Raw genomic sequence first — 25,073 nt, 5'->3', positions numbered from 1 at the left:
CTCACACACAGAGTCTCACACACACACAGGTAGCCTGAAATAAGTGAACATATTGCACCTGAACACGACGTACAGGATGACAGTGTATATTATGATCCACCCAATGTACCTCTTATGAGACTTCATGCATCCATGTACATACACAAAGTTGAAGACATTCATTGCACACACTGTGTGTGTGTGTGTGTGTGTCCACAGTGCTGACCTGGATCACTCAATCACACATTCCCCAATCCATCATGCCTTGACCTTAGAAAGCGACAACGTTTTTTTTCTCATCCTGGCCTTCACGTGGTTTGTGCTGAGGTTATCATAGAGCGACTGTCCTGCTATTATCTATGGTCTTCACTCCCCTGGCCGTTGCCTTCTCCATCCCTCCACCAGTCTCTCCCTACTGGTTACCTGTTATTATACCTCAGCTGGTACAACTTCTTCAGAAGGATCTGTGTCATGTCAAAGGTGGTGAAGCTGATGCCCACAGCGATGGGCCCTTTGACCCAGTTCATACTGAGGCCCTTGTAGAGGCCACGCACCACGCCCTCCTCCGCCACGATGTCCCGCATGGTACCCAGGATGGTGCCGTAGGTGTGCCCCGTCACGCCCGCCGTCTGCATGCGCCGCCGCACCACATCCAACGGGTAGGAGGCCGATTGGCCCAGGAGACCTGCGCATGCCCCGAACACCAACCTCTCGTACGAGTAGGGCTGGGGGCGACCGCTCCGCTCTGGAGAGGGAGGGAGGGAGGGGGTGAGAGAGATGGAGGGAGAGAGAGATGGAGGGAGGGCGGGAGTGAGAGTGAGAGAGAGAGAGAGGGTGGGAGATGGAGGGAGAGAGGGTGGGAGAGAGGGTGGGAGAGGAGAGAGGGTGGGAGAGAGGGTGGGAGAGAGGGTGGGAGAGAGGGTGGGAGAGAGGGTGGGAGAGAGGGGTGAGAGATGGAGGGAGGGAGGGAGAGAGGGTGAGAGATGGAGGGAGGGAGAGGGTGAGAGATGGAGGGAGGAGAGATGGAGAGAGGGTGTGAGAGATGGAGAGAGGGTGTGAGAGATGGAGAGAGGGTGTGAGAGATGGAGAGAGGGTGTGAGAGATGGAGAGAGGGTGTGAGAGATGGAGAGAGGGTGTGAGAGATGGAGAGAGGGTGTGAGAGATGGAGAGAGGGTGTGAGGGAGTGAGAGATGGAGAGAGGGAGGGAGAGATGGAGAGAGGGAGGGAGAGGGTGAGAGAGAGGGAGGGAGGGAGAGGGTGACAGAGGGAGGGAGAGGGTGACAGAGGGAGGGAGAGGGTGACAGAGGGAGGGAGAGGGTGACAGAGGGAGGGAGGGAGAGGGTGAGAGAGAGGGTGAGAAAGAGGGTGGGAGAGGGAGGGTGAGAGAGAGGGTGAGAAAGAGGGTGAGAGAGGGAGGGAGGGAGAGGGTGAGAGAGGGAGGGAGAGGGTGAGAGAGGGAGGGGGAGGGTGAGAGAGGGAGGGTGAGGGTGAGAGAGGGAGGGGGAGGGTGAGAGAGGGAGGGAGGGGGTGAGAGAGGGAGGGAGGGGGTGAGAGAGGGAGGGAGGGGGTGAGAGAGGGAGGGAGGGAGAGGGTGAGAGAGGGAGGGAGAGGGTGAGAGAGGGAGGGAGAGGGTGAGAGAGGGAGGGAGAGGGTGAGAGACAGAAAGGGAGAGGGTGAGAGAGACAGAAAGAGAGACAGGGATGGGTGGGACAGGGTTCATGTTAGTGGGAAACCTTATATTTACATATAGCCATGCACTGTATTGCTGATAGACAGACTAGACAGATTAGATACAGACTAGACAGAGATAGAGAGGACAGAGAGGACAGAGAGACACAGACTAGACAGACAGGACAGAGAGACAGACAGGACAGAGAGAGAGACAGACAGGACAGAGAGAGACAGATTAGACAGATTAGAGACAGACTAGACACAGACTAGACAGATTAGATACCGACTAGACAGACAGAGAAGACAGCTGAGACACTGCAGTACCCGCATGCATTTTCTTGAGAGTCTCGTAGGTGAAGAAGCTGAGTCCAGCGTAGGGCACCACGCCCAGTATGGTGGGGGTGAAACCACGATACAGCGTCTTCAAACCCTCCTCACGAGAGATACGCACAAACACATGGATTATGTTACTGTACCTGAGGGGAGAAGAGAGAGAGGGATGTAAAGTGCGAGTTATTCGCAGCACCACAAACAGTGTGTATGTGTGTGTGTACAGTGCATTCGGAAAGTATTCAGACCCCTTGACTTCTTCCACATTTTGTTACGTTACAGCCTTATTCTAAAATGGATGAAATCGTTTTTTCCCCCTCAATCTACACACCATATCCCATAATGACAAAGCAAAAATAGGTTTAGAATATTTTGTAAATGTATTAAAAAACTGAAATATCACATTTATATAAGTATTCAGACCCTTTACTAAGTACTGTGTTGAAGCACCTTTGGCAGCGATTACAGTCTCGAGGCTTCTTGGGTATGACGCTACAAGCTTGGCACACCTGTATTCAGGGAGTTTCTCACATTTTTCTCTGCAGATCCTCTCAAGCTCTATCGGGTTGGATGGGGAGCGTCACAGCACAGCTATTTTCAGGTCTCTCCAGAGATGTTTGATCAGGTTCAAGTCCGGGCTCTGGCTGGGCCACTCAAGGACATTGAGACTTGTCATGAAGCCACTCCTGCATTGTCCTGGCTGTGTGCTTAGGGTTGTTGTCCTGTTGGAAGGTGATCCTTCGCCCCAGTCTGAGGTCCTGAGTGCTCTGGAGCAGGTTTTCATCAAGGATCTCTCTGTACTTTGCTCCGTTCATCTTTCCCTCGATCCTGACAAATCTCCCAGTCATCAAACAGGCAAAGCATCAATACATGACTAAGATTGAATCGTACTACATCGGCTCCGACGCTCGTCAAATGTGGCAGGGCTTGCAAACTGTTACAGACTACAAAGGGAAGCACAGCCATGAGCTGGCCAGTGACACAAATCTGCCAGACGAGCTAAATAACTTCTATGCTCGCTTCGAGGCAAGTAACACTGAAACAATGAGACAGCCTATAGGGAGGTCAGAGACCTGACCGTGTGGTGCAAGGACAAAAACCCCTCAATGTCATCAAGACAATGGAGATGATTGTGGACTAGAGGAAGAGGAGGATCGAGCACGCCCCCATTCTCATCAACGGGCTGTAGTGGAGCAGGTTGAGAGCTTCAAGTTCCTTGGCGACCACACCAAACAAACAAACTAACTAACATGGTCCAAGCACACCAAAGACAGTCATGAAGAGGGCACAACAACGCCAATTCCCCCTGGCATGGGTCCTCAGATGCTCAAATAGTATTACAGCTGCACCATTGAGAGCATCCTGAAAGGTTGCATCCCTGCCTGGTATGGAGGGTAGTGCGTACGGCCCAGTACATCACACGCCCCCCCACCCTCTTCTACGCTGCTGCTACTCTGTTATTATCTATGCAGTCACTTTAATAACTCTACCTACATGTACATATTACCTCAACTAACCGGTGCCCCCGCACATTGACTCTGTACCGGTACCCCCTGAATATAGCCCAGACATTGTTATTTACTGCTGCGCTTAAATATTTTTTTGGGGGGGGGCTATTTTCTTAAAACTGCATTGTTGGTTAAGGGCTTATAAGTAAGCGCATGTGACAAATAAAATTTGATTTGAGTCCCTGCGCTGAAAAACATCCCCACAGCATGATGCTGCAACCACCATGCTTCCAAGTAGGGATGGTGCCAAATTTCCTCCAGACGTGACGCTTGGCATTCAGGCCAAATAGTGGTGTCTTGTGGCAAACTCCAAGCAGGCTGTCATGTGCCTTTTACTGAGGAGTGACTTCCGTCTGGCCACTCTACCATAAAAGGCCTGATAGGTGGAGTGCTGCAGAGATGGTTGTCCTTCTGGATGGTTCTCCCATACACACAGAGGAACTCTGGAGCTCCGTCAGAGTGACCATCGGGTTCTTGGTTCTCATAGCAAAGGGTCTGAATACTAATGTAAAAAAGGCATTTCTGTTGATCATTTTTGATAAATGTGCAAAAATGTCTAAAAACCTGTTTTCACTTTGTCATTATGGGGTATTGTGTGTAAACTGATGGGGAAAACAAAATATTTTATACATTTTAGAATTAGGCTGTAACATAAAATGTGGAAAAAGGGAAGGGGTCTGAATACTTTCCGAATGTACTGTGTGTGTGTGTGTGTGTGTGTGTGTGTGTGTTCTCAGAGGTAGGGGTAGTTGTCTTACATCTCCTTGGGCGTGACAGCCATCCTGGCTCGCACCATGTCCAGAGGGTAGGTGAGCATGGCAGCTGTGGTACCGGCCATAGAACCCGCCAGTAACCTTGGCACCGGCGGCAGGGCTCTGGAACACAGTACACAGGATACATAAGGGCCTGATTTGACAATCTTTGAATACCTAGGCTCTGATCCAGGCCTAAGAAACCTGGAAAAAACAGCAGACACTAGGCAGAGTTGCAAAGAAAAAGCCATATCTCAGACTGGCCAATAAAAAGACAAGATTAAGATGGGCAAAAGAACACAGACCCTGGACCAAGGAACTCTGCCTAGAAGGCCAGCATCCCGGAGTCGCCTCTTCACTGTTGATGTTGAGACTGGTGTTTTGCGCGTACTATTTAATGAATCTGCCACTTGAGGACTTGTGAGGCGTCTGTTTCTCAAACTAGACACACTAATGTACTTGTCCTCTTGCTCAGTTGTGCACCGGGGCCTCCCACTCTTTCTATTCTGATTAGAGCCAGTTTGAGCTGTTCTGTGAAGGGAGTAGTACACAACGTTGTACGAGATCTTCAGTTTCTTGGCAATTTCTCACATGGAATAGCCTTCATTTCTCAGAACAAGAATAGACTGACGAGTTTCAGAAGAAAGGTCTTTGTTCTAGCCATTTTGAGCCTGTAATCGAACCCACAAATGCAGATGCTCCAGATACTCAACTAGTCTAAAGAAGGCCAGTTTTATTGCATCTTAAATCAAATCAGAACAACTGTTTTTAGCTGTGCTAACATAATTGCAAAAGGGTTTTCTAATGATCAATTAGCCTTTTAAAATGATAAACTTGGATTAGCTAACAACGTTCCATTGGAACACAGGAGTGATGGTTGCTGATAATGGGCCTCTGAACGCCTATGTAGATATTCCATTTAAAATCAGCCGTTTCCAGCTACAATAGTCATTTACAACATTAACAATGTCTATACTGTATTTCTGATCAATTTGATGTTATTTTAATGGACCAAAAAAAAATTGCTTTTCTTTCAAAACAAGGACATTTCTAAGTAACCCCAAACTGTTGAACGGTAGTTTAGTTATGAATGTTCAGTCAGTACGGCTGGTCTAAATGGATAGCCACTTTTCATTAATCTAGTAAACTCATAATTCACATCGCTTCTTATCTCACTCATCAGCATGGAAGGTATTTATAGGATAGTGTCAATGTTACCTCACAAGATCAGCGCCACATCGCTCTTCCTTTTTTCCTATTAGCAAGAATGTAATTCGCCTATTAAACTTCAGCCTATGAGCAAGGCAATTCCACCACGGTTGCTGATTAACCTATTGGCTCATTCGTGAATAATCACCATCCTTTCTTTCAACCAATGGGCATGACTCTTGAGTTGAGATATAAATACTCCTCCTACCTTGTGTCTCCCACTTGTTGTTTTAAAGCAACAGTCTTCCAACAACCTTCCACCACCACCGGCATAATAACCTTAAGGCCCGTCATTGGAACTCCTTTCCCCGGACATGGGAGTTTCGATGCCTGCTGCCCAGCATTGGGCACCTATCATCAGCATCTGGCTCTGGGAAGCATTGCTCGGAGACGAGGCCTAACCAAAACTATTTAATAAAATTCCTTATTATATTTGGACTCGGTTGTCATTCAGTTAAGCCTGTACTCAATTTAAGTTTTTAAAGGGTCAATCTGTGATTGCGTCATTAATTATGACTTTTAAATGATCTACACACGCCCACCCATTAATTCTTGAAGAATATAACTTACATAATAAATGTCTAATGAGCTTAGTCCAATTGTCATACCCAATCAGAACCCAAAATATTTGTATTTATTTTATTTAACCAGGAAGGGCTCATTAAGATTTGAAATTTTCAAGAGCATCCTGGTCAAGATAGGCAGCACCACGTTATTAATAATTAGACAGACAACATGAAAAACTACAAGTAATCTAGTAAAAACCATAGAAATCACAGGAGTGTAACGAAATCATAAAACAGCAAATTAAAAAGATTGACAGGTCAAGGAATAGCCTCAAAATCCTTCATCAATGATTTAAAAACAACAATTGGGACAAGTTCTTCCAGTTTACAACATTTTTTGTAAGGCGTTCCAAGCTGATGGTGCAGAGTAGAGGTCGACCGATTATGATTTTTCAGCGCCGATACCGGTACCGATTATTGGGTGGGCAAAAAAGCCGATACCGATTAATCGGCCGACTATTATTATTATGATTTTTTTTTATTTTATGTATATACACACACACAAACACACAGCTCTGAAGTGACAACGATACTGAAGAGTCTGCTTAGGAGACAAATACTCTCAACTGTTTGAATAATAAAAATAGAGTTTAAGTTACCTGTGATGAATGCTGAAAACAAAAACTGTAATTTCTATATGCAGGAAATCCTATTTTAATAATGGGCATGGTAAGAATTGACTACCAAAATGCGAGTCACAATTCCCATGACACCTAGCAAAATCTGAAAAGCGGTTCCTTCATTTATTCCATAGGATATTTTTAGATTAACTTAAAATAAGGTCTGTGTTAGGTTTAGGCTTACACCACCTTGCCAATTTTATAACTGTGTAGATATCCATAGGATATAACTCTGATCAATATAAGTGAAGATAATGTTTTTGGTAGAGTGGATTTATTAAAATATGTTGACAAATGTTACCTAGTGAGATTTACACGGGTATCAAAACGCAGAGGCGGTTTAAGCACAAAACACAGACCTTATTTGAAGTAGATCAAGACATTCTCTATGGAAGACATGAACGGTAAAATAACGAAGGAACCCCTTTCAAGTTCAGCCGCAAGTTATTACAGGAATTATGACGCGTCGACTATTTCTCTCTAAACCATATACCTTTGACTATTACGAGCCTGCTGCTGCCTACCACCGCTCAGTCAGACTGCTCTATCAAATATCAAATCATAGACTTAACTATAATATAATAAACCTTAGGTCATTAATATGGTCAAATCCGGAAACTATCATTTCGAAAACATTATTCTTTTAGTGACATACGGAACCGTTCCGTATTTTATCTAACGGGTGGCATCCATAAGTCTAAATATTCCTGTTACATCGCACAACCTACAATGTTATTTCATAGTTCCGTAAAATTCTGGCAAATTAGTTCGCAACAAGCCAGATTCTGTACACCCTGATTCTGCTTGCAACGAACACAAGAGAACTGACACAATTTCACCTGGTTAATATTGCCTGCTAACCTGGATTTCTTTTAGCTAAATATGCAGGTTTAAAAATATATACTTCTGTGTATCGATTTTAAGAAAGGCATTGATGTTTATGGTTAGGTACATTCGTGCAACGATTGTGCTTTTTTCGCAAATGCGCTTTTGTTAAATCATCCCCGTTTGGCGAAGTCGGCTGTCTTTGTTAGGAAGAAATAGTCTTCACAGTTCGCAATGAGCCAGGCGGCCCAAACTGCTGCATATACCCTGACTCTGTTTGCAAGAGAAGTGACACATTTTCCCTACTTAAAAGAAATTCATGTTAGCAGGCAATATTAACTAAATATGCAGGTTTAAAAATATATACTTGTGTATTGATTTTAAGAAAGGCATTGATGTTTATGGTTAGGTACACGTCGGAGCAAAGAAAGTCCTTTTTCGCGAATGCGCACCACATCGATTATATGCAAAGCAGGACAGGCTAGATAAACTAGTAATATCATCAACCATGTGTAGTTAACTAGTGTTTATGATTGATTGATTGTTTTTTTTTATAAGATAAGTTTAATGCTAGCTAGCAACTTACCTTGGCAACGTAAAGCAGGTGGTTAGAGCGTTGGGTTAGTTAACGTAAGGTTGCATCCCCAAGCTGACAAGGTAAAAATCTGTCGTTCTGCCCCTGAACAAGGCAGTTAACCCACCGTTTCTAGGCCGTCATTGAAAATCAGAATGTGTTCTTTAACTGACTTGCCTAGTTAAATAAAGGTGTAAAAAAATAAAAAATACATATATACATATATATATATACACACACACATACATATATATATACACACACACACACGTATGTACGTATGTACGTATGTATGTATGTATAAAATACAAAAATAAATAAAAATATAGGAAAATCGGTTGCCAAAAATACCGATTACCGATTGTTATGAAAACTTGAAATCGGCCCTAATTAAATCGGCCATTCCGATTAATCGGTCGACCTCTAGTGCAGAGTACATAAAAGCCCTTTTACCAAATTCAGTTCATCCATTTGGAACAGTTAGCAGGTCACCTCCCTGACCAAAGCCCTTCTCCCCCGATTGCTCAGTTTGGCCTGCCGGCCAGCTCTAGGAAGAGTCTTGGTGGTTCCAAATTTCTTCCATTTAAGAATGATGGAGGCCACTGTATTCTTGGGGACCTTCAATGGTGCAGAATTATTTTGGTACCCTTCCCCAGATCTGTGCCTCGACACAATCCTGTCTCGTAGCTCTACGGACAATTCCTTCGACCTCATGGCTTGGTTTTTACTCTGACATTAACTTTCAAAAGTGGACCTTATATAGACAGGTGTGTGCCTTTCCAAATCATGTCCAATCAATTGAATTTACCAAAGGTGGACTCCAATCAAGTTGAAACATCTCAAGGATGATCAATAGAAACAGGATGCACCTGAGCTTAATTTCAAGTCTCAAAGCAAAAGGTCTAAATACTTATGTAAATAAGACATGTATTTTATTTTTAATACATTTGCAAAATGGGGGAGTCATTATGGGGTATTGTGTACAGATTGATGATAATTATCATTTTTTAAATTCATTTTAGAATAAGGCTGTAATGTAACAAAATGTGAAGGGGTCTGAATACTTTCCGAATGCACTGTATCTAGCTGGCTAGCTAGAGACTTGTGATCTTCAGCAGTGTGACACCGTTAACAATTAACATTAACCATGTTAGCATTGCATTCCTTCTGCTAGTAGCCTTTTCGCTCTGGGAGACCTGTACACAATGGATACACCAATGTGTACCGTCCTCCCAAAGCAAAGAGGCTATCCTGTTAGATGATGTTACCAATAATAGTTTTCCTGTCAGCGAACACATCTTGGTCTAGTTCCTAAAAGTTATAACGTTAGCTACCTAGCCAGTTACTTAGCTAGCTATTCATGACTACATCTGGCTATACAGTCGTGGCCAAAGGTTTTGAGAATGACACAAATATTTATTTCCACAAACTTTGCTGCATCAGTGTCTTTAGATATTTTTGTCAGATGTTACTATGGAATACTGAAGTATAATTACAAGCATTTCATAAGTGTCAAAGGCATTTATTGACAATTACATGAAGTTGATGCAAAGAGTCAATATTGTGTTGACCCTTCTTTTTCAAGACCTCTGCAATTCGCCCTGGCATGCTGTCAATTAACTTCTGGGCCACATCCTGACTGATGGCAGCCTATTCGTGCTCCATCATGCTGGAAAGGCATTGTTCGTCACCAAACTGTTCCTGGATGGTTGGGAGAAGTTGCTCTTGGAGGATCTTAGGCAAAATTGTGAGTGAGCCTACTCCCTTGGCTGAGAAGCAACCCCACACATGAATGGTCTCAGGATGCTTTACTGTTGGCATGACACAGGACTGATGGTAGCGCTCACCATGTCTTCTCCGGACAAGGTTTTTTCCGGATGCCCCAAACAATCGGAAAGGGGATTCAGAGAAAATGACTTTACCCCAGTCCTCAGCAGTCCAATTCCTGTACCTTTTGCAGAATATCAGTATGTCCCTGATGTTTTTCCTGGAGAGAAGTGGCTTCTTTGCTGCCCTTCTTGACACCAGGCCATCCTCCAAAAGTCTTCGCCTCACTGTGCGTGCAGATGCCTGCTACCATTGCTGAGCAAGCTCTGTTCTGGTGGTGCCCCAATCCCGCAGCTGAATCAACTTTAGGAGACGGTCCTGGCGCTTGTTGGACTTTCTTGCGCGCCCTGAAGCCTTCTTCACAACAGTTGAACCGCTCTCCTTGAAGTTCTTGATGATCCGTTAAATGGTTGATTTAGGTGCAATCTTACTGGCAGCAACATCCTTGCCTGTGAAGCCCTTTTTGTGCAAAGCAATGATGACGGCACGTGTTTCCTTGCAGGTAACCATGGCTGACAGAGGAAGAACAATGACTCCAAGCACCACCCTCCTTTTTAAGCTTCCGGTCTGTTATTCAAACTCAATCAGCATGACAGAGTGATCTCCAGCCTTGTCCACGTCAACACTCAGACCTGTGTTAACGAGAGAATCACTGACATGATGTCAGCTGGTCCTTTTGTGGCAGGGCTGAAATGCAGTGGAAATGTTTTTGGGGGGATTTAGTTCATTTGCATGGCAAAGAGGGACTTTGCAATTAATTGCAATTCATCTGATCACTCTTCATAACATTCTGGAGTATTTGCAAATTGCCATCATACAAACTGAGGCAGCAGACTTTGTGAAAATTAATATTTGTGTCATTCTCAAAACTTTTGGCCACGACTGTACATTGCTTTGGCCTAGCTAGTTAACGTTATCAACCAGAGGGACATTACAATTCCTAGCTTGTTGTCTAACACTAGCTGTAAACAGCAGCATTGACTTCCTATTTTAAAAGGCCTTGATGAGTAGAATAACTAGCTAGCTAATTAACGTTAGTATTTGAAACCATCCAGTCCTATGATTAAATGTCTATCATATACAAAGTATTATTTGTTTCTGGCAGTGTAGATATATCCACCAACACATTTGAAAAGACAGTTCAACCCCAATCGAAGTAATTACAGATTTACCCTTTTCTCAACATTGTAATATCACGATGTTCTACTGGAAACCTGCCTTTATCTATGCATACGGGTGTGTGTAATGTGTTCATCTCCCTCCTGTGCGACACCCCCAGGTGTGAGCCCGTTTTGAGAAGGTTCTGGAGGATCTGACTCGCTACAACCCTTGCTACATTTATTTATTTATTCACCTTTATTTAACCAGGTAGGCTAGTTCACCTTTATTTAACCAGGTAGGCTAGTTCACCTTTATTTAACTAGGTAGGCTAGTTGAGAACAAGTTCTCATTTACAACTGCGACCTGGCCAAGATAAAGCATAGCAATTCGACACATACAACAACACAGAGTTACACATGGAATAAACAAAACATACAGTCAATAATACAGTAGAACAAAAGAAAACAAAAAGTATATATACAGTGAGTGCAAATGAGGTAAGATAAGAGAGGTAAGGCAATAAATAGGCCATGGTGGCGAAGTAATTACAATATAGCAATTAAACACTGGAATGGTAGATGTGCAGAAGATGAATGTGCAAGTAGAGATACTGGGGTGCAAAGGAGCAAGATAAATAAATACAGTATGGGGATGAGGTCGATAGCCCATCTGTAAACAGCCCATCTATGTACAGGTGCAGTGATCTGTGAGCTGCTCTGACAGCTGGTGCTTAAAGCTAGTGAGGGAGATATGAGTCTCATGGAGGAGATAGAGTCTTTGACGAATCACAGGCGGAGAGGATCAGCAATAATCTGCAATGGACGTCACCAACAATGAGAGATAGGCTACACCTACAGGCAGACCTTTACTAGGAGGGTGTGTGTGGATGTGAGTGGTCTTTCTTTATCTCATCGTTCACTGGTCATTTCTGTCATGCCCTGATCTCTAATTCCACCTCTCTCCCCCTTCTCCCCATCTTTCTCTCTACCCCTTTTCTCCCTCTCACAGTGTGAAGGTGGTGTATAATGAGCTCCACAACACTCATGGCCATCTGCGCTGGTGGAAGAACACCTACAGACTGGGCATGCCCAGTGACTAGCTTCAGTTCCAGGTGTGCGTGCGTTGCACCTGGAACTGAGACCAGTCAGTGGGCATGCTTGGTCTGTGATTGTTCTTTGTCGATGTTACATGAAAACGCTCAAGCACGCTGTACACTTTTGAACATTGTATTATCCCGACAATTGAATTTTGAAACACTTGTGCATTGTTGAGCTAAACTGTCTGGATTTGTCTTTTCTAGAACTGTCCCGGAGTCTGTTTTGAACCGTAGACATTTTTTTTTATCGTCCCATAGATGACGGGACATCCTTGATTTCGAGCCTTGGAGAGAATTATTTTATGAAGACATAAAAAGTATTTGGTTGTAATTGCAATGTTGCAATATTGTATAGGGTACCAAGGGTGACCAACCATCCTCCAGGAGAGCCTTAAAAAGGAAATTGTTGTATTTTGAGACAAGCTTGAGTATGCAAAGAAGCCAATGTCTGATTCTCTATGGTAGAAGAATAGTAATGCATTTTGTAAAGTGGCATCCTTGCATCACACAATGATGTGAAAATGGTGTTACATAGGGGCAAGTGGTAAAAAAAGTAATATCAAGCCTTGCTTGTTGATAAGTTGAATAGTTTAATTTGCTGTGTAGTGCTAGGGCAAAAATGTGCACCCCTTTGGGTCCCCAGGACCAGGATTAACAAATGCGGTTCTATCTAGACTAATCACAATCCTCATCATTTTTAATAAAGTGAACAAACTTTGTTTCATATTCTTGTTTGTTTGTGCTAAGGAGGTCCAGTAGGTTCATATAAATAGTACTGCTGAATGTATTACAACCATGTCGGTAGGGTTGACTTGTTATGTTTTGGTATTGTAATGCATTCTGCAACTGGTCTTATCACCTGCTGCTTGCATTTCAATAGCTAAGTTGTTTATGTTTATGAATTACACAATTGTTAGAAAGAGTAGATAAATCAGGCTTAGATGCTTGTTTAAACCTCAGTCAACAGCCATATTAGTGCAGAACAACATTGCCTGGACACTTATATGTACGATTTTGTGATGAGATTCCAAATAATATTGGAGATATGACCAAAGAGTAATACTCCATATTACGGAACGAAATTTGGCACCTCCGTTGAGAACACAATTCTCTAAAATAGTCAGCAGATGATGCCACAATGCGCTCGCTACTTTTCTTGCTAGAAGAATGGATAAAACATTTAGCATTCTCCGTAAGGATTCTCTAAGAATATCTTATTCCCTATTAGGCAGGAACCTAGCCTCTGGACTAGATTAGTTTATATATGGATGGTTACTCACTTGCCCTGGAAGCCGAAGTATCCTCCCAGTAGTCTCTTGTACTGCTCGTGAGCACAGAACTGGATGGCAGCGTAGGGGATGACCCGTACCATGGTGGCAGAGTTTCCCCGCCACAGGCTGAGGAAGCCATCCTTCAGGTAGGTCCGATAGATCAACCTGTACGCCTCCTGGACCAACAGCATGGGGTCTCATCATCATAAACAACATCTTCATCATTATCAACAGTATCGCCATCATCACAAAGGTGAATGCAGTGATGGAAAAAGTACCCAACTGTCATACTTGAGTAAAAGTAAAGATAGACTTTTACTCAAGTAGAATTTTACTAAAAGTAATTGGTTTAAAATATACTTAAGAATCAAAAGTAAAAATAAATTTAAAATTCCTTTTAGTAAGCAAACCAGATGGCACCATTTTCTTGTTGTTGTTTTTTATTTACGGAAAGCCACGGCCACACAACATTCAGACATCATTTACAAACGAAGCATGTGTGTTTAGTTGAGTGTGCCAGATCAGAGGCAGCAGGGATGACCAGGAATGTTCGGTTGATAAGTGCGTGAATTTGACTATTTTCCTGTTCTGCTAAGCATTTAAAATGTAACGAGTACTTTTGGGTGTCAGGGAAAATGTATGGAGTAAAAAGTACAATATTTTATTTAGGAATGTAGTGAAGTAAAAGTAGTCAAAGTAAAGTAAAGTACAGATACACCAAAAAACTACTTAAGTAGTACTTTAAAGTATTTTTACTTAAGTACTTTACACCACTGGGTGAATCATGAATCATCATCAAATCAATTTTACACAGTACATCGGTCAAACAACTCACCTTGGCAGAGAATCTTGCTGAGGACACTACAATGAAGGAAATAAATAGACAAAAATGTATGACATTGAAAATAAAAATTATTGATTCCTCACTATTCCAAAAGCATGTGAGAAGTGTTGCTGCCTACCTTGGAAGATTATCTTGGTTCTATCCAGCGGGGCCACAGCGGTTTTGGCCAAGGCTCCAGCTAAGGCCCCTGAGAGGAGGGAGTTAACCACAGACCGTGTCTGGGGCTTCAGACCCTGCACAGACAGATGGATGGAGAGCAGGAGGGGACAAACATGACCAAAAGGGGTCAATCAATTGATAACTACTAACAAAAACAAAGACATTATGCATAAGTAGTTCATGTAGGCCTATGAATAAGTAGTAAGAGTTTCCATACAAAACAATGTATATGACTGAGTCGGTGGAAAAAGAAGATTTAAGGAAGATTAAGATTTATTTAGATTTAATGAGATCAACAACATTTCCCTGCCTGGGAGTGCATTGATTGATTCATTCTAAACTAAAACAAAACAGGCATCTTGTTAACATTTTAAAAAACACATGTCATAACTCAGCAAGTCCAAACACCTTCAGGCTGTTTCATGGGGTTATTCCAAGTCTGCACGCCACTCCTCCCTGTCATAATGTAGTTATCCAACTTAATGTCCCTACATGCAGGAGAGCAGACCAGGCCTGGTTCCACAGCCTCTCCCTAGCAAAACCCAAGCCTCTCCCTAGCAAAACCCAAGCCTCTCCCTAGCAAAACCCAAGCCTCTCCCTAGCAAAACCCAAGCCTCTCCCTAGCAAAACCCAAGCCTCTCCCTAGCAAAACCCAAGCCTCTCCCTAGCAAAACCCAAGCCTCTCCCTAGCAAAACCCAAGCCTGTCCCGAGTTAGCCCTAGCCTGTCCCGAGTTAGCCCGAGTTAGCCCAAGCCTGTCCCGAGTTAGCCCAAGCCTGTCCCGAGTTAGCCCAAGCCTGTCCCGAGTTAGCCCAAGCCTGTCCCGAGTTAGCCCAAGCCTGTCCCGAGTTAGCCCTAGCCTGTCCCGAGTTAGCCCTAGCCTGTCCCGAGTTAGCCCTAGCCTGTCCCGAGTTAGCCCAAGCCTGTCCCGAGTTAGCCCAAGCCTGTCCCGAGTTAGCCCAAGCCTGTCCCGAGTTAGCCCAAGCCTGTCCCGAGTTAGCCCAAGCCTGTCCCGAGTTAACCCAAGCCTGTCCCGAGTTAGCCCAAGCCTGTCCCGAGTTAGCCCAAGCCTGTCCCGAGTTAGCCCAAGCCTGTCCCGAGTTAGCCCAAGCCTGTCCCGAGTTAGCCCAAGCCTGTCCCGAGTTAGCCCAAGCCTGTCCCGAGTTAGCCCAAGCCTGTCCCAAGTTAACCCAAGCCTGTCCCGAGTTAACCCAAGCCTGTCCAAAGCCTCTCCCTAGCTAACCCAAGCCTGTCCCTAGCCTGTCCCGAGTTAAGCCAAGCCTGTCCCTAGCCTCTCCCTAGCTAACCCAAGCCTGTCCCTAGCCTGTCCCGAGTTAAGCCAAGCCTGTCCCTAGCCTGTCCCGAGTTAAGCCAAGCCTGTCCCGAGTTAAGCCAAGCCTGTCCCGAGTTAAGCCAAGCCTGTCCCGAGTTAAGCCAAGCCTGTCCCGAGTTAAGCCAAGCCTGTCCCGAGTTAAGCCAAGCCTTGTTTGAGTTGCAGTAGATCATTAAACTTGGCTTGCATAAGGCAGAAATGGGCCCAGACTTGGTTAGAGACCGACCCAGCTAAGCATACAGGACTATTCTTATAGGAGCAAACGGTTTGGGGAACACTATTTGTTCACCACACAGGCTTTGAAGCACCGGACTGATGGTAATGCCGTTTTGCCATCTAAAGATCTGCCAGCGAGAGCAGAGTGAGTGAGTGAGTGAGTGAGCAGTGAGAGAGTGAGTGTGAGAGAGCAGAGAGTGAGAGACTGAGTGTGAGAGAGAGCGAGAGAGTGAAGAGAGTGAAGAGACTAGAGAGAGCAGAGAGAGCAGAGAGAGCAGAGAGAGCAGAGAGAGTGAAAGAGAGTGAAAGAGAGCCGAGAGTGAAAGAGAGCCGAGAGTGAAAGAGAGCCGAGAGTGAAAGAGAGCCGAGAGTGAAGAGAGACAGAGAGAGAGACGAGAGAGAGAGAGCCGAGAGAGAGCCGAGAGAGAGAGAGCCGAGAGAGAGCCGAGAGAGAGAGAGAGAGCCGAGAGAGAGCCGAGAGAGAGCCGAGAGAGAGCCGAGAGTGAAAGAGAGCCGAGAGTGAAAGAGAGCCGAGAGTGAAAGAGAGCCGAGAGTGAAAGAGAGAGACGAGAGAGAGAGAGAGCCGAGAGAGAGAGAGAGCCGAGAGAGAGAGAGAGCCGAGAGAGAGCCGAGAGAGAGCCGAGAGAGCCGAGAGAGCCGAGAGAGAGCCGAGAGAGAGCCGAGAGAGAGCCGAGAGAGAGAGCCGAGAGAGAGAGCCGAGAGAGAGAGCCGAGAGAGAGAGCCGAGAGAGAGAGCCGAGAGAGAGAGCCGAGAGAGAGCGAGAGAGAGAGAGAGCCGAGAGAGAGAGAGAGAGAGCCGAGAGAGAGAGAGAGAGAGAGAGAGAGAGAGCCGAGAGAGAGAGAGCCGAGAGAGAGAGAGAGCCGAGAGAGAGAGAGAGAGCCGAGAGTGAAGAGAGCCGAGAGAGAGCCGAGAGTGAAGAGAGACGAGAGAGAGCCGAGAGTGAAGAGAGACGAGAGAGAGCCGAGAGAGAGAGAGAGAGCCGAGAGAGAGAGGGCCGAGAGAGAGCCGAGAGAGAGAGAGCCGAGAGAGAGAGAGCCGAGAGAGAGAGAGCCGAGAGAGAGAGAGCCGAGAGAGAGAGAGCCGAGAGAGAGAGAGAGCCGAGAGAGAGAGAGAGCCGAGAGAGAGAGAGAGCCGAGAGAGAGAGAGAGCCGAGAGAGAGAGAGCCGAGAGAGAGCCGAGAGAGAGCCGAGAGAGAGCCGAGAGAGAGCCGAGAGAGAGCCGAGAGAGAGCCGAGAGAGAGCCGAGAGAGAGCCGAGAGAGAGCCGAGAGAGAGCCGAGAGAGAGCCGAGAGAGAGCCGAGAGAGAGCCGAGAGAGAGCCGAGAGAGAGAGAGCCACAGAAAGAAGGAAAAATAGAGAGAAATAAAAGAAAAGAGGGAAGGACTGGGGGAGGCTGTCTGTCCAGTTGAATGGACTGGCTCAGCTCATCCCACTGCTCCTCTCCTCTGTCCTCATTCACTCTATTCCTGAGACATCTCGCACAGCGGCCAATGTAAGAACAAACAAACACACTCAAGTGGAAAAAGTAAGAGAGACTGGGAAATAGGCCAGTGTGTGTCGACTGTGTGTGTGTGTGTGTGTGTGAGACGAGAAAAGATAGCCAGCCCTGACGATGAGTCATAAAATAAAATAAGTACTGACAAGAAGTCAATAGCAGAAAAACAAGACAGAAGAATGTGGCCCTGTTTGAACATAGAAGTCTCACTGGCATTAAATCGCTCCTAGAATGTTGTGAACTGACTGTAAACAACAGACAGCTGTACCTTGATATTATATATGATAAACTCGTTGCACGCTACTAGGGGGGAGAAGGAGCAGAATGGAGCCAATACAGAATATAGGCTATCTTTGCAAAGCATATCCTCATATCATGGCTTTGAGTTATTTTGTTAATGCCTACTGTTTGTCTTGCATTAAGAAATTGTTTTTAGTCAGGAAAAAAGTATTATCTTGTCCAGGTTAAGGCATGACCTTCCTCCACACAAAGGAAAGCCATTGGAAGCTATAGTTATGGTGGGGAAATGGCCTTATTCCAAACCGGCTCCTAGCCCCTACGCAAAACAATATGTAGACCTGCAAAGGTTGGACTTGGAATTAAAAGTTGGGTCAATAATGGAGCCAAAGTTTGAGTTTTTCCTAATCACATGACCAGACGGGGCAAAACTCCAGGCCCCAGCCAATGAACACATTGAACTACAGCTTACCTCTGCCTGGCTGTCAGAGGGCTGTGGCAGCACCTCTCCTTGTGTGAGTGGTGTTGCCTGGTGTTGCTGGACTCCATTCCCCATCCCCGTGGACTACGACGCTCACCAGCCGCTGCCCACCCTCATACACACCGGCCACCGGGGGGCGGCAACGCCAACTACCTGAAACAAGGAACGGCAAGGCCCAAGGGACAAACAGAGAGGGGAAAACACATGAATGATCATGTCAATGCAGATTCTTGTCTCAAGCAACCTCTCTACTGATTGCCACTGTTTGTCAGCTGAAATGCAACACTGAATTAGGTCACACAACAACAATTACCAATGCCCCACTGAACAGATATTTTCTACAGTACTCCAAATCCCTGTAGATCAATTGACATGACAAAGAATGGGTTAACAGAGCAGAAACTCTATGGACGACAGCTCAATTAGTGAATTATTAACTAATCAGGGCACATTAATAAAAGACTCTGTGAGAGGCTTTGCCTTCAGGAGTAATGCCCCTGTCAAAGAGAGCTCTCTGTTCCACCCTTACACAACCGTTGGTGGTCTAGGCTAGCCCTGTATTTACACAACCGTAGGTGGTCTAGGCTAGCCCTGTATTTACACCACCGTAGGTGGTCTAGGCTAGCCCTGTATTTACACCACCGTAGGTGGTCTAGGCTAGCCCTGTATTTACACCACCGTTGGTGGTCTAGGCTAGCCCTGTATTTACACCACCGTTGGTGGTCTAGGCTAGCCCTGTATTTACACCACCGTTGGTGGTCTAGGCTAGCCCTGTATTTACACCACCGTTGGTGGTCTAGGCTAGCCCTGTATTTACACCACCGTTGGTGGTCTAGGCTAGCCCTGTATTTAGCCATCAACAGAAAAGTTGCTGTATGGTGTTTTCTACACATTCACGGCTGCTTTGACAAAGATCTCACGTGGAGTTTATGACAACTAAATAAAAGGACATTTAAAAGTTTCCACCACAATGTATCCAGACTGAGCGTTAACATTGAAAGAATGAAGAGAGACATTTGAGAGCAACAGGCTACTTGAGTTACCCCTCTGTCCGTCTGCCCTACATCTCAGGGCTATAATAAGTTACTGGGCAACATTTCATCAACAGAAGCACCTCTGGACTGGCACAGCACAAAGCTGCTGCTGCTTTCTGGGTGAAAGGTGTCTGTCCAAGGCAGAGGCGACACTGAAGAACACCATACACTAGGGTCGTCACGATTCCAGCATCACCATACTATGATACCAAATTTGCAAAATAAACAAAAGGTGACAACATTCGGACTGTTTTCTTCAAGAAATTAAGTGAGATTCATGTTTTGTTACATTGACACGATACTTCTGAATGTCTTGATACTGGTGACAACTCTACCAAATAGTAGAGCTCACACCTACCGGTACTCTTATATTGTGCAGGCGTACACACACACACTTTTATTAGATTGTTCCTCTCAGGGTCACGTCGCAAACAACAAAGGGAACAAAGTGCACCACATAAAAAAGAAAAGGTGTGACTAAACTAAAATATGGAATTGGCAGTCAGACACAGAATAAACTGTGTATGCCCACAGAGGGACTCCACCTCATCCTACTCTGAGAAGAACCAAAGCAAGCTAAATCATCTCTGTCGAGGATATCTAGGCTAACCTACAGGTCTTTCAATTAATCATTACACTGCAAAATCACCCATTCTTGAAACCCAGACTGAACCGCCTTCTAGGAACAGCAAGGAGAATGAAGGATGAAAAGAGAATTATAGAGGGATGAGCCTAGAAAGAGAGCAAACAAACGGGGGCTGTTGGAAGACGGCGTAGTCAGTGGCAACTAATATTGGCATCCCTACAGCATGGCCAAATACCAAACTGCAGAAAAAGCACTCAAACAGCCCCCACCCCTCTCTCCTCACCCTCCCTCTCAAACTTCCTGCTACCCCTTATATCATAACCGCCATCGATAAGAGACATTACTGTGCAGCCATATTCATCGACCAGGCCAATCACCACATTCTTATTGGCAGACTCGACAGCCTTGGTTTCTCAAATGATTGCCTCGCCTGGTTCACCAACTACTTCTCTGATAGAGTTCAGTATGTCAAATCGGAGGGCCTGTTGTCCGGACCTCTGGCAGTCTCTATGGGGATGCCACAGGGTTCAATTCTCGGGCCGACTCTCTTCTCTGTATACATCAATGATGTTGCTCTTGCTGCTGGTGATTCTCTGATCCACCTCTACGCAGACGACACCATTCTGTATACTTCTGGCCCCTCTTTGGACACTGTGTTAACTAACCTCCAGACGAGCTTCAATGCCATACAACTCTCCTTCCGTGGCCTTCAACTGCTCTTAAAACGCAGGTAAAACTAAATGCATGCTACTCAATCAATCACTGCCCGCACCTGCTCGTCCGTCCAGCATCACTACTCTGGACGGCTCTGACTTAGAATACGTGGACAACTACAAATACCTAGGTGTCTGGTTAGACTGTAAACTCTCCTTCCAGACTCACATTAAGCATCTCCAATCCAAAATTAAATCTAGAATTGGCTTCCTATATCGCAACAAAGCATCCTTCACTCATTTTTTTTACATTTACATTTTAGTCATTTAGCAGACGCTCTTATCCAGAGCGACTTACAGTAGTGAATGCATACATTTCATACAATTTCATACATATCATACTTTTTTTTTTTTTTTTTTTTCCTGTGCTGGCCCCCCGTGGGAATCGAACCCACAACCCTGGTGTTGCAAACACCATGCTCTACCAACTGAGCTACAGGGAAGGCCATGCTGTCAAACACACCCTCGTAAAACTGACCATCCTACCGATCCTCGACTTCGGTGATGTCATCTATAAAATAGCCTCCAACACTCTACTCAACAAACTGGATGCAGACTATCACAGTGCCATCCGTTTTGTCACCAAAGCCCCATACACTACCCACCATTGCGACCTGTACGCTCTCGTTGGTCGGCCCTCGCTTCATACTCGTCGCCAAACCCACTGGCTACAGGTTATCTACAAGTCTCTGCTAGGTAAAACCCCGCCTTATCTCAGCTCACTGGTCACCATAGCAGCACCCACTCATAGCACGCGCTCCAGCAGGTATATCTCACTGGTCATCCCCAAAGTCAACACCTCCTTTGGCCGCCTTTCCTTCCAGTTCTCTGCTGCCAATGACTGGAATGAACTGCAAAAATCTCTGAAGCTGGAGACTCATATCTCCCTCACTAGCTTTAAGCACCAGCTGTCAGAGCAGCTCACAGATCACTGCACCTGTACATAGCCCATCTATCTACCTACCTCATCCCCATACTGTATTTATTTATCTTGCTCCTTTGCACCCCAGTATGCCTACTTGCACATTCATCTTCTGCACATATACCATTCCAGTGTTTAATTGCTATATTGTAATTACTTCGCCACCATGGCCTATTTATTGCCTTACCTCTATTATCTTACCTCATTTGCACTCACTGTATATAGACTTTGTTTATTTTTGTTCTACTGTATTATTGACTGTATGTTTTGTTTATTCCATGTGTAACTCTGTTGTTGTATGTGTCGAATTGCTATGCTTTATCTTGGCCAGGTCGCCGTTGCAAATGAGAACTTGTTCTCAACTAGCCTACCTGGTTAAATAAAGGTGAACTAGCCTACCTGGTTAAATAAAGGTGAAATAAATAAATAAAAATAGCCCCATCCTGTCCGTCACCACGTTTTTGTTTGATGTGTATGCTCCTGAGTCATGAAATGTGCCGTTTCAGCTGCATTCTGCCATGACAACAGAAGACCTGCGGAACATATTCATGGGTTGTCACGCTACATGTCGTGAACATACACATCAGTCACAATGGAGTACTGTATTTTTACTCAATTATTTCTAAGTAATCCTTTAAAAATAGCAATTTAATTGGACTTCCATGGGTAGGTGTGTTGGTACAGTAGACTATTCCCCAAACTAGTCTAGGCCTGCTGTAGTAGAAAGAGCTGATCCCAGACCTAAAACTCATTCTCCTGGCTCTCTCTCGTCTCTCTGCAGCAGACATATGGTGAGCAATATGTTTGGAACATCAAATTGCAATCACATCACAGTATCAAATTGCTATACATATCCTATCGGCAACTAAGTATCGTGAAGTCCCTGTCAATTCCCTGTCCTAATGCTTTGTACCACGCAAGGAGGTTCCTCACCATCTTAGCTGCCTCACATCTAGGATTTCCCAGCATCTTTGCAGGAACTAGTCGTTTCTATATGACGCGGCAGTGAGGCACACTCCATACAAAACATAGATTTAATATCTTTGAGTTCTCGTAGAGTGGACATGGTCATTTCTGCAACTGGACACGGACATTTATAAAAGATACCTTTTCCCCCCGAATTGAGAACCTAGACAGTATCGCCAAGAGCAAGTTAGTTGAAACATCTATGGCAGCGTTTTGTATAAGTTAACGTGTAAATCCCAGAAACGGAAACATACAGTGCATTCAGAAAGTATTCAGACCCCTTCTCCACATTTTGTTACTTTACAGCCTTATTCTGAAAATAATTAAATACTCATCAATACACACACACACACACACACACACACACACACACACACACACACACACACACACACACACACAACCCCATAATGACAAAGCAAAACCAGTTTGTTACACATTTTGGCAAATTTGTATGAAATAAAAAACAGAAGTAACTTATTTACATAAGTATTCAGACCCTTTCAATGAGATTAAAAATTGAGCTCAGGTGCATCCTGTTTCCATTGATCATCCAACTTGGAGTCCACCTGTGGTAAATTCAATTGATTGGACATGATTTGGAAAGGGCACACACCTGTCTATATAAGGTCCCACAGTTGACAGTGCATGTCAGAGCAAAAACCAAGCCATGAGGTCAAAGGAATTGTCTGTAGAGCTTTGACACAGGATTGTGTCGAGGCTCAGATATGGGGAAGGGTACCAAAATATTTCTGCAGCATTGAAGGTCCCCAAGAACACAGTGGCCTCCATCATTCTTACATGGAAGATGTTTGGAACCACCAAGACTTCCTAGAGCTGGCCTCCCGGCCAAACTGAGCAATCGGGGGAGAAGGGCCTTGGTCAGGGAGGTGACCAAGAACCTGATGGTCACTCTGACATAGCTCCAGAGTTCCTCTGTGGAGATGGGAGAACCTTCCAGAAGCACAACCACCTCTGCAGCTCTCCACCAATCAGGCCTTTATGGTACAGTAGCAAGACGGAAGCCATTCCTCAGTAAAAGGCACATGACAGTCCGCTTGGAGTTTGCCAAAGGGCCTCTAAAGGATTCTCAAACCATGAGAAACATGATTTTCTGGTCTGATGAAACCAAGATTAAAATCTTTGGCCTGAATGCCTAGCGTCACGTCTGGATGAAACCTGGCACCATCCCTACGGTGAAACATGGTGGTGGCAGCATCATGTGGGAATGTTTTTAAGGGGCAGGGACTGGGAGACTAGTCAGGATTGAGGAAAAGATTAACGGAGAAAAGTACAGAGAGATCCTTGATGAAAACCTGCTCCAGAGCGCTCAGGACCTCGAACTGGAGCAAAGGTTCACCTTCCAACAGGACAACAACCCTAAGCACACAGCCAAGACAACGCAGGAGTGGCTTTGGGACAAGTCTCTGAATGTCCTGGAGTGGCCAAGCCAGAGCCCGGACTTGATCCAGATCAAACAACTCTGGAGAGACCTGAAAATAGCTGCGCAGGACGCTCCCAATCCAAATTCTAAACCTGTTTTTGCTTTGTCATTATTGGGTAGTGTGTAGATTGATGAGGGAAAAAAACGATTTAATCCATTTTAGAATAAGGCTGTAACTTAACAAAATGTAGAAAAAGTCAAGCAGTCTGAATACTTTCCAAATGCACTGTTATCACATATCTGGGGTTCAATCTGCATCTAGCTTACTGTACTAACCCACCTACCAAATGTATGGGAATATAGGCCTATAACAGGTTATACACCATATGCTAAATGACGTAAATGTAAATAGTAAATGTAACCTCGATATTCTGAATGTTTACCTAAACGTTACATATTTAGGCAGCAAAGGATTATCTAGCTAGGATTTCTATCTTCTTCCAGATCAGAGATATATATATCTATATATACACACAAAATAACAGTGACATTGGACAAGTGGCTGCACACAGTGACAAAGGCACCAGAAGTTGACAGAGGGACAACTTTTCTATTGCTGGAGTGTCATCGCTACATGTATGCTAGCAAACTAGACATCTTAACTAGTGACTAGCCAGGGTAACTAACCTATATATACGCACTGCAGATAATGTTAGCTAGCTACTGGTTGTTGAAACAGCATCTGGGCATAGCAGGAGACCCGTTCCCTTCTATGCCGACACTGGTTCAACTGGTTGTTCATTTTATAAGAAGTTACACAAGCATTGATATCTTACCTTGTCGATATCCTAGCACCCCCTGTGGATCCTTCCGGGTTTCCTTATTTTTTTAATTAATTGAGACGTTTTATTTAAATATTCAGTTGGCAGCCTGTCTCCACCCTACGCCGTTCTTGAGTTTAGCGACAGCTATCGAATTGATTCTGCACACCAAAATAACTTAGCTAGCAGGGTTAGCAAGCTAGCTAAATAGCGATCTGTCACGTCAATGTTCAAAGTGTGTCCACGTTTTGAATATAAAACTCTTGAAAGTTGAACACTTTCGTGTCGCTAACGTCTTCAGATCCTGGAGGCACTGTCTGTAACATTATTTTCTGTTTCATTGCCCCAACTATGACTTTAGTAACTGTCACCTTCCATGCTGTTTTGTATCTGCTGTGACACCGCTAGTAGCAAGCTTCGCAAGGGCGAGTGCGGTGGGATAGTGGGAAGTGAAGTCATTGGGAGGTGGCGGATGCTTCGATAGGTCCGTTTGAGGGGCGTTAACGTAATAAACGAAAAGCTTTTGTTGGGAATC

At 44.8% G+C, this 25,073-nt stretch overlaps 1 protein-coding gene across 1 annotated transcript; it reads right to left on the bottom strand.

Annotated features, from left to right (window-relative positions):
- Positions 1 to 70: 70 nt before the first annotated feature.
- On the bottom strand, positions 71 to 25,073 carry slc25a42 (solute carrier family 25 member 42). Its single transcript, XM_029705673.1, has 8 exons — positions 24,554 to 25,073; positions 18,104 to 18,265; positions 14,292 to 14,406; positions 14,165 to 14,190; positions 13,339 to 13,505; positions 4,247 to 4,363; positions 1,975 to 2,126; positions 71 to 724 (listed from the first exon to the last, which is right to left on the bottom strand). The coding sequence occupies exons 2-8, from the start codon at positions 18,185 to 18,187 to the stop codon at positions 399 to 401; spliced, it is 987 nt and encodes a 328-aa protein (XP_029561533.1). The 5' UTR covers positions 18,188 to 18,265; positions 24,554 to 25,073; the 3' UTR covers positions 71 to 398.

The sequence above is a fragment of the Salmo trutta genome, chromosome 21 (genome assembly GCF_901001165.1).
Source record: "Salmo trutta chromosome 21, fSalTru1.1, whole genome shotgun sequence".
Taxonomy (NCBI): domain Eukaryota; kingdom Metazoa; phylum Chordata; class Actinopteri; order Salmoniformes; family Salmonidae; genus Salmo; species Salmo trutta.
This window is presented reverse-complemented; position numbering and strand designations above follow the sequence as displayed.